The sequence below is a fragment of the Fistularia commersonii genome, chromosome 6 (genome assembly GCF_037954325.1).
Source record: "Fistularia commersonii isolate RoL2024-O1a breed Wild chromosome 6, RoL_Fcom_v1.0, whole genome shotgun sequence".
Classification (NCBI taxonomy): Eukaryota; Metazoa; Chordata; class Actinopteri; order Syngnathiformes; family Fistulariidae; genus Fistularia; species Fistularia commersonii.
The window spans coordinates 3,640,488-3,655,976 of NC_141289.1; the positions used below are offsets into that span (position 1 = coordinate 3,640,488).

The 15,489-nt window shown below is 42.4% G+C and overlaps 1 protein-coding gene across 1 annotated transcript; it reads left to right on the forward strand.

The window, feature by feature from the left end:
- The first annotated feature begins 233 nt into the window (after window positions 1-233).
- tfcp2l1 (transcription factor CP2-like 1) lies at window positions 234-15,156 on the forward strand. Its single transcript, XM_086147758.1, has 15 exons — window positions 234-681; window positions 893-1,041; window positions 2,227-2,300; window positions 4,911-5,016; window positions 5,883-5,989; window positions 6,076-6,228; window positions 6,296-6,406; window positions 8,017-8,120; window positions 10,752-10,803; window positions 10,937-11,030; window positions 12,804-12,894; window positions 13,278-13,360; window positions 13,705-13,847; window positions 14,633-14,684; window positions 14,771-15,156. Exons 1-15 carry the CDS (start codon window positions 620-622, stop codon window positions 14,806-14,808), a joined length of 1,419 nt encoding a protein of 472 aa, XP_086003884.1. The 5' UTR covers window positions 234-619; the 3' UTR covers window positions 14,809-15,156.
- The last annotated feature ends 333 nt before the right edge of the window (window positions 15,157-15,489 follow it).

Genomic DNA, 15,489 nt, shown 5'->3' on the forward strand with positions numbered 1-15,489 from the left:
AGGATATTTGACTCAAAGGGGAAAGGATTCCTTCTCCGTTTTGCTTTATTTATCCTCTTCTAGATTTATTAGCCGCTGCCAGAAGACGGCCATTCCAGAGCTCACCGGATGATCACACACACCCCCGTTCAGGTCAAACCCCTTCTGGTCTTTTGCATCTGCTTCTGTGTTTGTTTTCCAAAATGTCCCTCCAGACATCATTACCTTAAGTGAGTTTAAAGTCTGGTTTTTAGGGCCCCCGCTGTTGGCAGTGCAAACAGCCGGACCCGAGCGAGGCTGCTATTAAAAGGCATGAACCTGTGATCGGGATTCGGTGTCGTTGGGAGGTGGGAAGAGGGGGGGGGGGGGGAGGAGGAGGGACGGGATTGTCCCTCCGCACTCCGCCTCTCAAAGGTCAACCAATGTATGCTAATGGGGTCCTGACGACATCAGCGGCGGGATAAAAAGGACGCGGGCGCCCGAGGTGCGGGGCCACAAAGCTCCACGAGCAGAAAACCCTGAGGGAATCAGCCGGCGCTCGCCAACGTCTGTCTCCTGGGACGACCGCCGCCGCCGCCGCCGCCGCCGCCGCCCCTCCCACCCGCCCCCCCTTCCACCCACCTCCACCGCAACGGACAAAATGCTGTTCTGCCACCCGCAGCCTGAGTCTTACCACCACCAGCACTCTGCTAGTTACATTAGGTAAATCACAAGCCAGCCGCCATCCAAGTTTTTTTTTGTTTGTTTTTTTTGAGAAAAAAAAAAATCAAATGTTTAAAAAAAAAAAAAAAATTCACACATAGAAATTCTGCTGATGAATTTGACAGAAAAGCACTTTTTTTTTTTTTTTTTTTTTTTTTTTTTTTTTATGAAAACCCCTCCTACCCCTACACTGCCCCGCGTTTTCTTCCAGAGAGGCCTTAGCGCCTTTCTTGACGAACGAGGAGGCCAGGGTGATGGCGGAAAACGGCGCCAAGAGGACTCCGTTCCAGTACATCCTGTGCGCCGCCACCTCGCCGGCGGTCAAGACGCAGGAGGAGACGCTCACGTACCTGAACCAAGGTAGCCATCGGTCCCGCTGCTTGGACAGCCGGGCGGACAGGATAGGATCTGCCGATGTGGCATGTTGTGATTTCGCTAAATGAACCAACCAACAGGCATGTCTCCGCTTAATCCTAAGACATTCGTCCGGTAAAAGCTGGGGAATGGAAAGGCCAGCGTAATTTCCCTTAAATATCGTCATAAAATATCTGTTAAAAAAATACTAAAATCTCATTTATGATAACCGGGGCCTCCGAACCTATTTCCGGCTTGTTTGCATTACTTCCTGCCTTTTAGAGACGCTTTCACATCCGACAGGAAAGACAGGCCATCCCAGTCTGATTCATTTAAAATTAATAAAAATTGTAATTTGATTATTTTCTGCAGTCCAGCCTGAGATTTAGATTATTCATTTGCATTTTTAAAAAGGTTTTGACCTCCCTTTAAGCTCTCCCGTCACGGACGAGGAGACATTTCAATTGTGTTTCAATTTCAGTGGTGTTTCAAAATAAAAAAAAGGAAAATCATTGAAAATGTAGCCACCAGACAGCGTCGTCATGACGATAAAAGACGCAAAAAAAATCTTGACGACTGCGATTTTTGGCCTCTTTTTCCTCCCGCGTATCTCGTCCTCTGTGTTTTCTCGCCCGTCGTCCCTTGAAGGAGTACAAAATAAACAGAACGGCAGGAAAAAAGGAGTTTCTTTTTAAGTTTATAGATGATATTCAAAAGTTAAAAGAAAAAGAAAGGCTTCTTGAGGCGACTTTGAGGGGATGAGTGTGAAAACACCTCGACGTCTCACCATCTTCCAGCTACCGATATAATTCCTTGCATTTCAGTTTTTTTTTCTCGTTTATATTGTTTCCCCGGCAACCGTCTCCTCTTCCTCCTCCTTCTTCGCCCCGTTCTCCAGAACCATCTGGAAAACCCTCGTTGCATGCAGCGCCTGCTTCGCTTGTCGTGATTCTGTGGGGCGCAATGAGAGTCGAAACTTTTTAGCCAGTGATGAAAAGAAATACATTTGCAAAAAAAAAAGAAAAAATGTTAAAAAACGGCTAAAATGTCAGCCCCCTTGTATTTGATGGTTTTATTGCCATGACGACAATTTCCTTTCCATCCTCCTTTCTGATTGAATACATTTTTTTTTTTCAATATTTAATCTGATTTTTTTGTAATGTTTTTTTTTTTTTTTTTTTTTAAATGTAGGTCAGTCCTACGAAATCCGTATGCTAAACAGAAAGCTAGTGGAGTATACAGATTTAAGCAGCAAATATGTAAAGGTAGGTGTAAGGTGTCTCTGATTTGTGTGACCTCTCCTCTTTTCTCCTCTGTTTTTCATGTGTTTCCTGGTTTCACCGTCGGCCCCCACGACCCCTTCAGCCCGTCCCCTGGCGGGTTATGGGATGTCGGCCTCGGAGTGCTCGGTATCACCTTCCCTCCGCGCCGATTTTGCATGTGCCCGTTAGCGTGCTAACCAAAATAGTTTCCATTAACCCCTCATTATTTCCAATTTCCTAGCCCTCATTAACGGATAAAACATACTTTTGCCGCGATGCAATTTTTTGGGGGGGATTTAACCCCCCCGCCCCCATTGTGTCCCGTCCCAAGTCCCCTCGGCATGTCCGCGTTGTCAGGCGTCCGTCCGCCGAAGCCTCCTGGAAACACAAGAACGGGCCAGGTGGCACCTCGGCAAACACCGCAAACTGGTCATGTTTGAGCCTCGGTGTTCAGACCTGCATGAACCGTAAACACCCCATGATTTATTGTCGCCCGGCGCGGAATAAAAAAAAAAAAATTAGGGGGTTACATTCTAAAGGGCAGACGGGGATTCGTAAGACGTTAAGAGTCAATCAGAAGCCAATTCGGTTTCTCCAAAATCAGACCCCCAACACACCATTACACATCATTTCAAACACAAACAATTTACCACTGTTTGGAAGAATTGACTAAAAAACCAAAATAGCCTGAGCTGATTAGTGCTATTTAGTGGCCAGTACTTTAATGAACGACATAGTAAATGGTTGACTGTCTCTATATGACACTTTAATCCTTTCTTGTCAAAATCGTCTGTCGTGGCAACGTGACTTGAATTTCTTCGGTTGCAAATCCAAACAGAAATTCGAGTCCCTGACCGAGAACCTCCGCAGACACGAGGGTGAATGTTGTACGTCTCCATACGTGGCCCTGCGATGGACCGAACCTCGCCACTCGCTCGGTAACAGCTAGAAAAGGCGCCATCGACCCTGAATGCTGGATAAACGCCATAGATAATGAATGGATGAATGGATGTCAGCCGTGTTGGGGACTTTTTGCACAGCCAAACTTCTCACCTTCTCGCCAATTTTATTTCTAAATATAATCCGCACTTCTAAAACAATCTGTACATTTGTTATGAGCACATTTCACAATGTTTTATTTTGGTTTGTTTGAAAGGGAAGCTGTTAGTTATCTATTGACACGCTTCAGTCCAGTGTAGTCACATTCATCCATCTTGTTATTTTTAAGCCCGCCGATGTTTATACATCTCGAGACTGGCGGTATTTTCATTCGCCACGTGTTCGGACACCCGGCGTATCCGGGAGTAGTGGTTATTGATAAACACTTTGACATGTTTGCCGTATTACGCCGTAAACTATTAACTTTGAAACGCTGTCAGTCCAAGTCAGGATGACCCCAGTGACAGAAAGGTCAATGTAGAAAGTTCTCCAGGGAGCGATCTGTTATATAACAGAAGGGATGAGTTTAAAAAAAAAAAAAAAAAAAATGTTTTTCATTCATTTACTATCTAAATGGTTTGTCCTGCACTCAGGGATGCTGGAGATCCCAGCTGTCATTTGGTGAGAGGCAGGATTCAACAAAGACCGGTTGCCAGACGATGACAAGGCCTCATGCAGAGACATTCAAACCTTCACCTTCTAATTTGCAGGTCAAATAGAGACGTACAATAAGAACATAACATGCAAACTCCACACAGAAAAGCCCCCAGCCGGTATCCAATCAGGGACCTTCTCACTACGAGGCAGAAGCGCTAGGCGCTACACGGCCTCCATGATAATAATAATAATAAATATATCCCAGACAAACATGCAGGCTCCGAACGCAAACGTGTCCCTTTCATGGAATCAACAAATTCTTTTTTTTTTTTCTCATTATTTGCTATTATTTTTTCTCATTATTTACAGACGCTATGGATTTCGTTTCCTTTATGCATTTCCGTTCCTTTTGTCTTTTGTTTGTTTGTTTGTTTTTATTCTCATCATAATTCCAGCCAAGGCTAGCGGCGTGTACGCGCATAACAGTGCGGTTTCACATCTTGCTAATGATCTACAATTTGGGATCGGGAGACAGTGATGCTATTAAAAATTACTTTGTTAACTGCGTTCTGCAAATGTTTGAAGCACGCAGCAACACACACACACACACACACACACACAACGTTTACTGTAAACACAGCTGCTTGTTTACAGCAACTACACAGAGATTTTAGAAAATGATTTAATGGCCTTCACAGAAATTTCTCAAGTGTTGTGAACTAAAATCCTGACAATCTAAAGTGTTGGGCCCTTTGAAAAATTTTAAATCAAATTAACAGATTGGGTCAGTTGGTGGGATTAGCATCATGGGATGGGGCTCCGGATCGCGCCAACAGGTGCAGCGATTAATTCAAATGAACCGTTTTCCGTCAAAGAAGCATTTCCGCGGGAAGTTCAAGCACTTTTTTTGAACGCCAGCGAGTTCGATTTTTAATATTCCTCGACCCAGATGCCATGAAACGGCCTCAAAACTGGTGTGATAGAGAGAACCAACGGGAGTCTTGTTTTTTGCACCCAGCTTACCGGTGGAGCAAGGCTTCCTAACCCCCTGCAAAAAAAAAACCTGCTTTTTCGCAGAGCATTATCCGGGTGGTGTTCCACGACCGCCGGTTGCAGTACATGGAGCACCAGCAGCTGGAGGGCTGGAGGTGGAACAGGCCAGGAGACCGGATCCTGGATATCGGTGAGTCGACTTTATCTTCAGTCCTCTGTCGGATATTTAGTTTGCAATTCGAGATCGGGTTTTTTTGTTCAAAAATTGAGATTTTCCCCTTAAAAGTGTTGATCGGAACCCCAAACCACGACACAGCAAAACGAATTGACTGTCTATAACAGGGGTCGGCAACCCGCACGCGGCTCCGAGTGGCTTGGGAAAATAAATGATAAATATTTGATTGAAGTATATTCCATTTGTGTTAATTCCTTTTTTTAACTTTTAGTTCTGAGTTGGAAGATTATTATGATCTTGAAATATTAAATAAAATTATATTTATTATTTTTCGCCGCTCAAAATATCGTCACACTCGCGGAAGCCAGCCGGTAAAGTTCCGATTTGCAGATGCTGTGCGCAGAAGTTCAGTAGCAGAAGTCCCATAAACCAGGTAAAATAGATATTTATGAAGATATCTTGCAAATATTTATCTTTTATTGTTTACTGACACGGTGATTTTTTTTTCCCGATTTATTTTTAAAATTCAAGTCAAGGCTCCGCTACACGCTCCGAAAGCCCAACGCTCAAAATGAGTTCATTACATAAATAAGATTTAATTTTCTCTGTAATACTTTGTGAATTTCAGAAGCAACACACGACATACTTATTTATACAAAGTGTTAAGGTACTAAAAAGCAACATATACAATGGTACCTTTTTTTTTTCTTATTTTAGACGTCAAAAAGTAATTGCGGCTCCCAGGGTTTTCTTTTCCGAGGAAACCGGGTCCAAATGGCTCTTTGGGTGTTACGGGTTGCCGACCCCTGGTATATAATAATAATAGATCAGGAACGGAAACCCTGGCTCTTTGACTGATGGGCTTGTTGACTGGCCTGCAGATATCCCGCTCTCTATGGGGATATTAGAGCCACGTTCACACCCCCTGCACCTCAACACCATTGAGTTCCTTTGGGATCCAGTCAAAAGCGCTTCGGCTTTCATCCAGGTACGGAGCTATTCCCCTTTTTTATAGCGGAATCCGGACAGGTTTTTGCAGCGTTCACGCCCCTCCGCGCCTTTCGTCCTTCTCAGGTCAACTGCATCAGCACCGAGTTCACCCCCAGGAAGCACGGCGGTGAAAAAGGGGTACCCTTTCGGATCCAGGTGGACACTTTCACCACCAGCGAGCACGGGGAATACATGGACCACGTCCACTCGGCCAGCTGCCAGGTCAAAGTCTTCAAGGTAGGGCTCCAAGGTAGTTCGAGCGAGCGTCCGCGCTACCGTTTCTTACTTGGCGTCTCCTCGAAAGCCAAAGGGTGCCGATCGCAAACTGAAAACGGACAGAGAGAAGATCCTCAAGAAGTCCCCGCAGGACAAGGAGAAGTACCAGCAGTCCCATGACACCACCCTGCTGAAGGAGGTGAGGCTTGTAGATCTAAGTGGAACCCATGTTTGTTTTGTCTTGGTCACCCATGTTGTTGCTGACCCGCACCTGTTTTGCTGTTGTGTAATCCATCTAATCTTATCGGCACTCCGTGTCATAAAGCCTCGCCAGGTAATTGTGTTTTCCCACCTCTTCATCCTTACGCCATTAACGCGCCCCTGCACTATTCCTTGGAAAAAAAAAAGGTCGGGTTCAGAGTCTGTCAATGATTCGGGAGTCTTGGTGCGTCACCTCGGTTGCGTTTGGACATCAAGTGACTCTGGAGTTTGTTCCTCCCTCCGGAGGTTAATCTCATTCGTCAATCGCCTCGATTAAAACGCCTTTTTTCTTCAATCAAATGGAAAAACAAGTTAGGATGTGTTTATTGCTTGAAGACAACATCAACAGGAAGTTCAATCAGGAACAGTTATCCTGAATCCTAAACCTGTTGTCACTAAATTCAACTAAATTGGTCTTCAGGAGTTGCAGGCCGTTAAATGATCAGGGTCAGACTTGGAATATGATGTAGACCTGGTTTTATTTCTCAGTCTTGCTAAGTGATAACACCTAACCGTCCACCCCAACTCACCTAACACTAAAAAAGAAGCCCAAAACAACCCTTTGTGCAAGGCATTATTCTGAAAGGGAAGGAACTAAAAGATCTCATTCACCCCTAAAAATGGACAACATTTCCACGTAGTTTCATGGTGTTTTCTCTTAGACGGCAATTGTGCGGATTAACGGGTGTAGTTTGTTGAAACTCCTGGAAATGGAGGCTACATATCCATAGTGAGCCCTCGCGGACAAATAGTACTCAGATGTAGTATTTCTGCTCTCCGTGAGACATCAAGCACCCAAGTCTACCGATGAACCCTGAGCCCAGGAGCAGTTTGTTGAAACTAAACAAGGTCAGCATCTTTGAAAAGGAGGCTACGTATCCAGAGTGAGACAAATATCACTAAGATGTAGTATTTCTGCTCTCCGTGAGACACCAAGCAGCCGAGTCTATTGATGAATCCTGAATGTTGGTGCAGTTTGTTGAAACTCAACAGGACATGGTCTTCAAAATGGAGGATACATATCCAGAGTGAACCCTGGTGGACAAATAGTACTCAGATGTAGTATTACCACATGAAGCATACAAGTCTACCGCTGAACCCTGAGCAACAGCCAGGCTAGTTGTAGTGTGCCCAAGTGCTAAACCAGTTCTAACAAGACTCGTGGTATCCACGGGTCATTCTTCCATGCAGGGAGAACCATAGTGCCAAGTTCCCTGATAGTAACAGTGAAATTGGAATTGCGGTGAGAACAACCGGGTGATATTCCAACTCTCAACTGCAGTTAGGAGCGTTTGGTAAGGAAGGGGTCACTGACCTTGCGAGGGGAAAGATGAGTTTCGAGTTTCCTCCTTGAAACCCCAAGCTAAAGCTAGTCCCAACCCACACCACAGCTATCACCAGCCGTCAGGTGATGACAGTGGGATAGGTCATACTTTAAACAATCCAAGAATCCAAAGTGGTGCGCTACACATCCAGCTCAAGCTAGTCCAAGTCCCTCTAACTTTATGTAAATTCTGTATGTGATCCAAAACCCCTCTTTGGCTGCAGTGTTCACCGTGGCCCGATGCCCTGAACCTCACAAGCCGCAGCAGCAGCAGCACTCCATCTCCCGTGTACCACAGCTCCCCGACACCTTGCGCCGTCACAGATGAGTGAGTAACCGTTTGCATCGGCTGTCACCCTCAGCGGAAGCTAAGCTACTCTGTGTACCAGGAGCAATATGGTAAAGAAAAGGGACATTATTAGATTTCAGAGCCCCTGTAAATGCAAACAGTGGGTATCTATGGATAATTAACTATTATCTTTTTACACTGTTTACACTTTCAAAGTTATAAAAAGTTCATTTTTGTCTTTATTTTGAAGGGGGGATTAGGGTTTCAGGGTTTCCTACATGATTTTTACAAAATATTGTGGTAACCGTTAGCTTTAAGGGCTCATGTATGCTCAACATCAAACGTAAATACTGAGTTCACCCTCTTTTCTTTCTCTGCATTCATTTTGTGCACATTTCTGTATGTTTTTGGATGCATAGCCAAACATAGCAACACAGTAGTAGCCACTGGAAGTAGTGGTGAATCGTGTTGTGCAGTATGGGTGCAATACATAATTGCAACCAGCAAAAATAATAAAGACAACATGTCATCCGTATTACTAGAAAAAAAAAATTCTCCATCGACATGCCACCATGTATTTAATGGCCGTAAAGACCACCCCTCTCCTGCACTGCTTCTCTTTTGTGTCTTTTTCTTAGAATGTATATTATCACCAGCTCCTCCAATGTAACCATGTTTGTTATTGTCTAAAATGCAACACATTACTTGGAACTGGGATGTGAATTTTGAGCTGGGCACTAGCTTCTAATGGATAGATTGCTTTGCCATGCAGCCATGGCAACATAAAGCATGCATGTGGGAAGGGACGTTTGACAACATTTGATTTTGTCATCAACTTTACGTACAAGTTAGAAGCTAAAAAATGAGTTTTGTTAAAGAAACCATGTAAAGTTTAAAACAACAGGGGGCTAAGAATCGTCCCTTGTGGAACTCCACAAGTATTATTAGGTTTTCAAGAAGAAGTAACTGTCTTGAGGACTTAATCCAACTCATTGCTTCATCAGAGACCAGAACAATTTTCAGAGCAGAAAAAAGTGCAGCTAGCTCAAATAGCACAATTCTGGAAACTTCCCTGGGATTAAGTCTTTTGCAATAATCCAGTAAACAACTCCAGACAACATGTTGAGCCGCATTTTGTAATAACGGTGCATTTTGTGATAAACGTCAAAAATGTAATAACTTTTTCATTTCATTTTGTAATAAAGCCGCAATTTGTAATAAACTGCTGCATTTTGTAATAAACTGCACCAACACATTTTGTAATTTTTTTTGCCGCATTATGTAATAAGTTATTACATATTGAGAAGTTTATTAAAAAATGCACTTGCAACTTTTTTATTCTCTAGGAAATTTAATAACATGGTGCATTATGTAATAACAATTCTAAAGTATAGTTTATTTGTTAATTGAATTTTATTTTACTTTAAAGTATTTGTAAAAGCTAGGCCTAATATTAGCATCACTGTATTAGCCTCGTAGCAGTACTTAGCCGTTACTATCAGGACACTATTCAAAGGTTGCATTAACAGAGAATATTCTATAAATTCCATGTTATTACATTTCCTAGAGAATAAAAAAGTTGCAAGTGCATTTTTTAATAATCTTCTCAAAATGTAATAACTTATCACATAATGCGAAAAATTTATTACAAAATGCGTTGGGGCAGTTTATTACAAAATGTGGTTTTATTACAAAATGAAATGAAAAAGTTATTACATTTTGGACGTTTATTACAAAATGCACTTGCAACTTTTTTATTCTCAAGGAAATGTAATAACATGGTGCATTATGTAATAACAATTTTTAAGCATAGATTATTTGTTAATTGTATTTTATTTTACTTTAAAGTATTTGTAAAAGCTAGGCCTAATATTAGCATCACTGTATTAGCCTCCTAGCAGTACTTAGCCATTACTGTCAGTACACTATTCAAAGGTTGCATTAACAGAGAATATTCTATAAATTCCATGTTATTACATTTCCTAGAGAATAAAAAAGTTGCAAGTGCATTTTTTAATAATCTTCTCAAAATGTAATAAGTTATCACATAATGCGAAAAATTTATTACAAAACGCGTTTTGCGGCTTTATTACAAAATGAAATGAAAAAGTTATTACATTTTGGACGTTTATCACAAAATGCACTTGCAACTTTTTTATTCTCTAGGAAATGTAATAACATGGTTCATTATGTAATAACAATTCTAAAGCATAGATTATTGGTTAATTGTGTTTTATTTTACTTTAAAGTATTTGTAAAAGCGAGGCCTATTATTAGCATCACTCTATTAGCCTAGTAGCAGTACTAAGCCGTTACTATCAGTACACTATTAAAAGGTTTCATTAACAGAGAATATTCTATAAATTCCATGTTATTACATTTCCTAGAGAATAAAAAAGTTGCAAGTGCATTTTGTAATAATCTTCTCAAAATGTAATAACTTATCACATAATGCGAAAAATTTATTACAAAATGCGTTGGGGCAGTTTATTACAAAATGTGGTTTTATTACAAAATGAAATGAAAAAGTTATTACATTTTGGACGTTTATTTACAAAATGCACTGTTATTACAAAATGCGGCTCAACACATCAAGAGATGAGTTGTTGTGCGAGACAACAAACCAATCACGCCAATATGTTTTTCCTCTTCGTTTGCATGTTTCTATAGCAACTGTTCTCCAAACCAGCAAGCGGAGCTGCTTGTGCCTGGCTGCTCGGATGTAAGTAACAGAGGCCAGTTCGGTGTGAAAGTGTTAACGTTGCTCTCTTATCCCTTTTAGGACATTATTTGGAGACAGTGGATGCTCTGCTGCTATACTCATTTCAAGGGCTCTTCTTCTTTTTGACATGTAGCACCTTCTGCCATCGTCCTCGCTGCAGGACACTCAGCAGTGGCTGCACCGTCACAGGTTCTCGCCTTTCTCAAGGCTCTTCTCCAGTTTTTCAGGTAACACTTTAGGAGGGCCGGGTGAGTAGTAGCACCTCACATTTTGACGCACAGAACAAATAGAGGAAAGGCCAAGTGAGAACAATTGAGAAGCCCAGTGTCACCACTCTTGCATGGAGTACAGAAGCTAGCTATTGAAGGTATTTTTTAAACTATTTTAAAGTTCCCAAATGTTTATGTATTTGAGATTATCATCAAATACAATATTAAATGTCCCAATATGTAGTGAGCTTCTGGGATCTCCTCAGTAGACAGCGCTGTTTGTTTTGTTTGCGAACTTTAGAACTGCTTAGCAAGCTAGCTCCCACAGGTCTGCAGGTCAACTCAGCAGGATCGGGTTGTAAACTTTCTTCAATGAGTGACAGCCCGAGCCCAAACACATACACACACACACACACACACACACACAAACACACACACGTGCACTTACTGTCCCCCAGTGACGTGCAGTGAGGTTCATGGCTGGTGAGGCACTGACGTCATCACAGTCAGAAATACAAACATATGAACCCTACAGAGTAGCTTATTCACCGTTTATTGGCAGCAGTTGACTTGTTTTGTTTAAAATATCATATTAGAATTCTTTACATATACAAACTGTAGCATAGAAAAAAAGCACATGTAAAAAAAACATTACTAAAAAAAAATAGCTGGATGGCTGCACTTGACTTGCTAATTGTTTACTGTAGCTTGCTATTGCTAATTGTATTATTCTGTAGCCGAGTAGTAAGAAGGATCCCTGGGATCAGCGGCGCCCCCTAACATGAGGCACCGCCACTGCGTGCCTCACTTAATGTCTCTTCGCAGTTGTTTTATGAATCCGAGAAACACGTTACAGTTGTTGACGAAAAACATTCGACCCATCAGCTAAACTATGGAAATTTAGTTCATATATTAAAAATGTTTCCACAGAGACACCAATACGGTCTCAGTGCATAGCATGCTAGCACAGTTAGCAGAATCATTGCGCAATCCATAGTTGGCTCAGCTGGTTGCTACGTCACCGCACGTCTCCTCTTCATATTTTAGCGGTAAATGTGATTTTTTTTTTTTTTTTTGCGATTTTTGAAAAAAAAAATGAAATAAAAATGGTGAAGCTAAGTGGAAAATTACTTTGAAGTACAAATCACTGAATAAATATAACCATTTTAATTCATTTTTTCATTTTGCATTTTTTTCTTTCTGTAATGACAGGTGAGGCCTAGCCTCCCCTGCCTCTACTGACTGCACGTCACTGTTATTCCCCCCCACCAGCATTACCATACCAGCTATCAAGCAGTAATTACTGACTAGCTAACCAGTAGTCAACACGCTGCTGACTACCTTGCTGTTTGACCAGCAAGAATAAAACAAACTTAGCAAATGGTTTCCATTCACACCTTGTGTTTTCAAAGCGCCTCACACAAGAGCCATTCACTCACACCAATGGTGACAGAGCTGCCATGCGAGGCGCTAACCAGGCCATCGGCGGCAACTTGGGGTTCAGTGTCTTGCCCAAGGACACGTCATCATGCCGCCAGCTATCCGAATGGGGGAGGCGAAACAAATTTAGTCATGTAAAAATGCTACCTGCTAATATACTGATTTTCAGTCAATACTAGCATCCTGATAAACTTTGATTAAACCTGATTCCGAGGAGTCATTCATCTCGAGACTAGATACTTCATTCTGCTCCGTTACACTCGGCTATTTGCCACTTTTGTTTGGTGTGTCCACCCTGACATCGGATCACGGAACAGAAAGCAGGAAGTTGACGCTCTGCTATCGTTACAGGTGCTGATTTGCTGAGGATGACCAAAGAGGACCTGATGCAGATCTGCGGGCCGGCGGACGGCATCCGCCTCTTCAACACCATGAAAGGAAGGTGAGGCCATCACGATCAGTCCAGAACATCCCAGAATATGATTCATCCATATCGACGCGTTGACTCTTTTGACCGTTTTTGTACTAAATCCATCTGGGATTTATTTTAGCTGTAACTTCAACTGGACTATATTGTTTTCGTAGTTTGTGTTCCACGTTTGAAGGGGATAGTTACGACACATGTTTGGTGATTCTACTTATTTTCCATTTACTTTAAATACTTAGCATACCTCTCTACTTGAAATACCTCTTTGGAGTACCGTTAAAGGTGCCGCAGCCTTGTTAGCTTTTTTGGTAGCAAATATTCTGCTGTTGCTGCCTCACCTTTTCAAATAACATCCAGACAAAGCTACAAGCTGTGATTTCGGCTCGCCTCCCCCGCAGGTGTGTTCAGCCCCGTCTCACCATCTATGTGTGTCAGCAGCAGGCCAGAAACCAGCCTCCAACCAAGTCAGGAAGTGTGGACAGTAAGTTAGCCTCTTGCACATCATGAAAAAAAAAAAAAAAAAACAGAAGAAATGAATGTATGTGTGCATATGGTTTTGAGATGGTTATTTGGCAAAGTGGTGACTTCTGAATAATGGATTTTCGAATTTTTTTGGATTTTCGGTTATTGAATTGCAATTATTGTAAGTCGCTCTGGATAAAAGCGTCTGCTAAATGACTGCAGTGTTATGTCATGTAATGATTCCTTTAATTTGCATACATACAAGCTTTAAATGACTCCGGTAGCAAAGTGGGCGACGCCGAAACCCGACGTCAACGCATGGATTTGAGCGATATCCGACGTTCTCCTTTGCATCCGCTGCAGTTTACCACGCTCTCTACCTGGAAGAGCTGACCCTGACAGATCTGTCCGAGAAGATCGCCCTGCTCTACAGCATCACCCCGCAGCACATCGCTCACATTTACCGACAGAAATCCACCGGGATCCACGTCCTGGTCACCGACGAGGTAGCCCTAAGTTGCTAATGGGTTAGCAGCGGGTGTCCACAAAACTTTTAGCTTTACATTTGCACGTGCAGTAAGGACAAGCGTTCGTGACATGTACCTTAAGCGTGTACTTAAAAACAAAGTCGTGATGAAGAGAAAGACGACACAAAACATGGAGAGGGTAGCTGCCTCATCTTCTTTGTGGGGGGGAATGATAACCAAAGTGTTTTTATTTTCTCCCTGCAAAGCTTTGCTGTGCGAAAAACACTGCTGGTAGCTAACAATACAAACTTATTTTGAACAAAATGGTAATGTTCTGCTGTGAGCCGGAGAGATCCCTCTGTGGCGTAGCAGGCCAGAAGAGCTTGGACCTCTTCGCCGGTCCATTTCTCGCCGGTTCTGTCCGTTTTGTCTCAAGAAAAACAGCCGACCAGTGACTACAATACTTATGAATTCCACCAAGCACCTATTTCATATAAATTCGAATGGAACCATAAAAACACCTCAGAGTAGTAGCTCAAATGCGTGTAGGAACTGAGGTCCATGGTTCCTGGTTCCTATGCTGTCTGAATGGCCGAAAAAAGTGTTCCTGAAAAGCTTCTGGGAACTAAAAAAAGTTCCCACATTGCAAAATTCAGTTTAATCCCAGCTACATTAATGAAGCACACTTTTCACCCGAGATCTGATATAAATATACATTATATATATTATAGTTTATGAGAACCTTGGGTTTGAAAGTATTACTTATAATGCATGCATTATTTCTGAAAATCCACGGTTATATAAGCTGATCGTCCGTGTTCCAGATGGTTCAGAATTTCCAGGAGGAGACGAGCTTCATCATCAGCACCATGAGAGGTCAGTGCTGAGCCGTTCATCTCACATCTCACAGACTTTTATCCCGCACCGTCTGGTGATCATCTACTTTCTTTACCGTCACCCAGATGAAAAAAACGACGGCTACCACATCGTTCTGAAATGACCGGCAGGGGGAAACGACCGGCGACTATACAGAATGTATAGAACTCTCTGTGTACACCGTCGTTAGCATCGCAACGCTAACGTGCTTTCGTGCAGGCTTTTGCTACCTCCGCCAGACGTTCCGCCGCCGTGAGTATTTTGTCGAGTTACTGATTGACAGATGTGTGTAAATGGCACCGCCTGTTTCTGCCTCCATACTCAGCAAATGCAAAGTAAATGTCCGTGAAATGAATGAACAAAGCTGTATTATTGTGTTATAACGTAGGGAAATGACCCCGATGCGGCGGTTGCTATGTGTTGTGTGGATTGGATGCTATGAAGAATGTAAATAGAACCATGTTGTGTTAAACAGGTGCGTGATTTTGGCCTTTCTCAACCAGGAGAGCCCCCCAACACACACACACACACACACAGAAAAACTTCATTTCAATGCCATATTTCCCATTTATTGAGTGTATGTAATCTGATGTGTGTGTGTGTGTGTGTGTGTGTGTGTGCGAACCATGCTCCATAGAGAACACACTCTGCCGTGACATGTCCATGATGGGATGTCGGGCTGATCCATTAAACTCAGCATCATCGAATCGATCGGCCGATTATATTAATTTGTCATTAGCCTCTTTTTCACCCCAATCCTTGGATTTTTTTTTATTTACAGTGATTTTCCTGGTAATCTCAAATT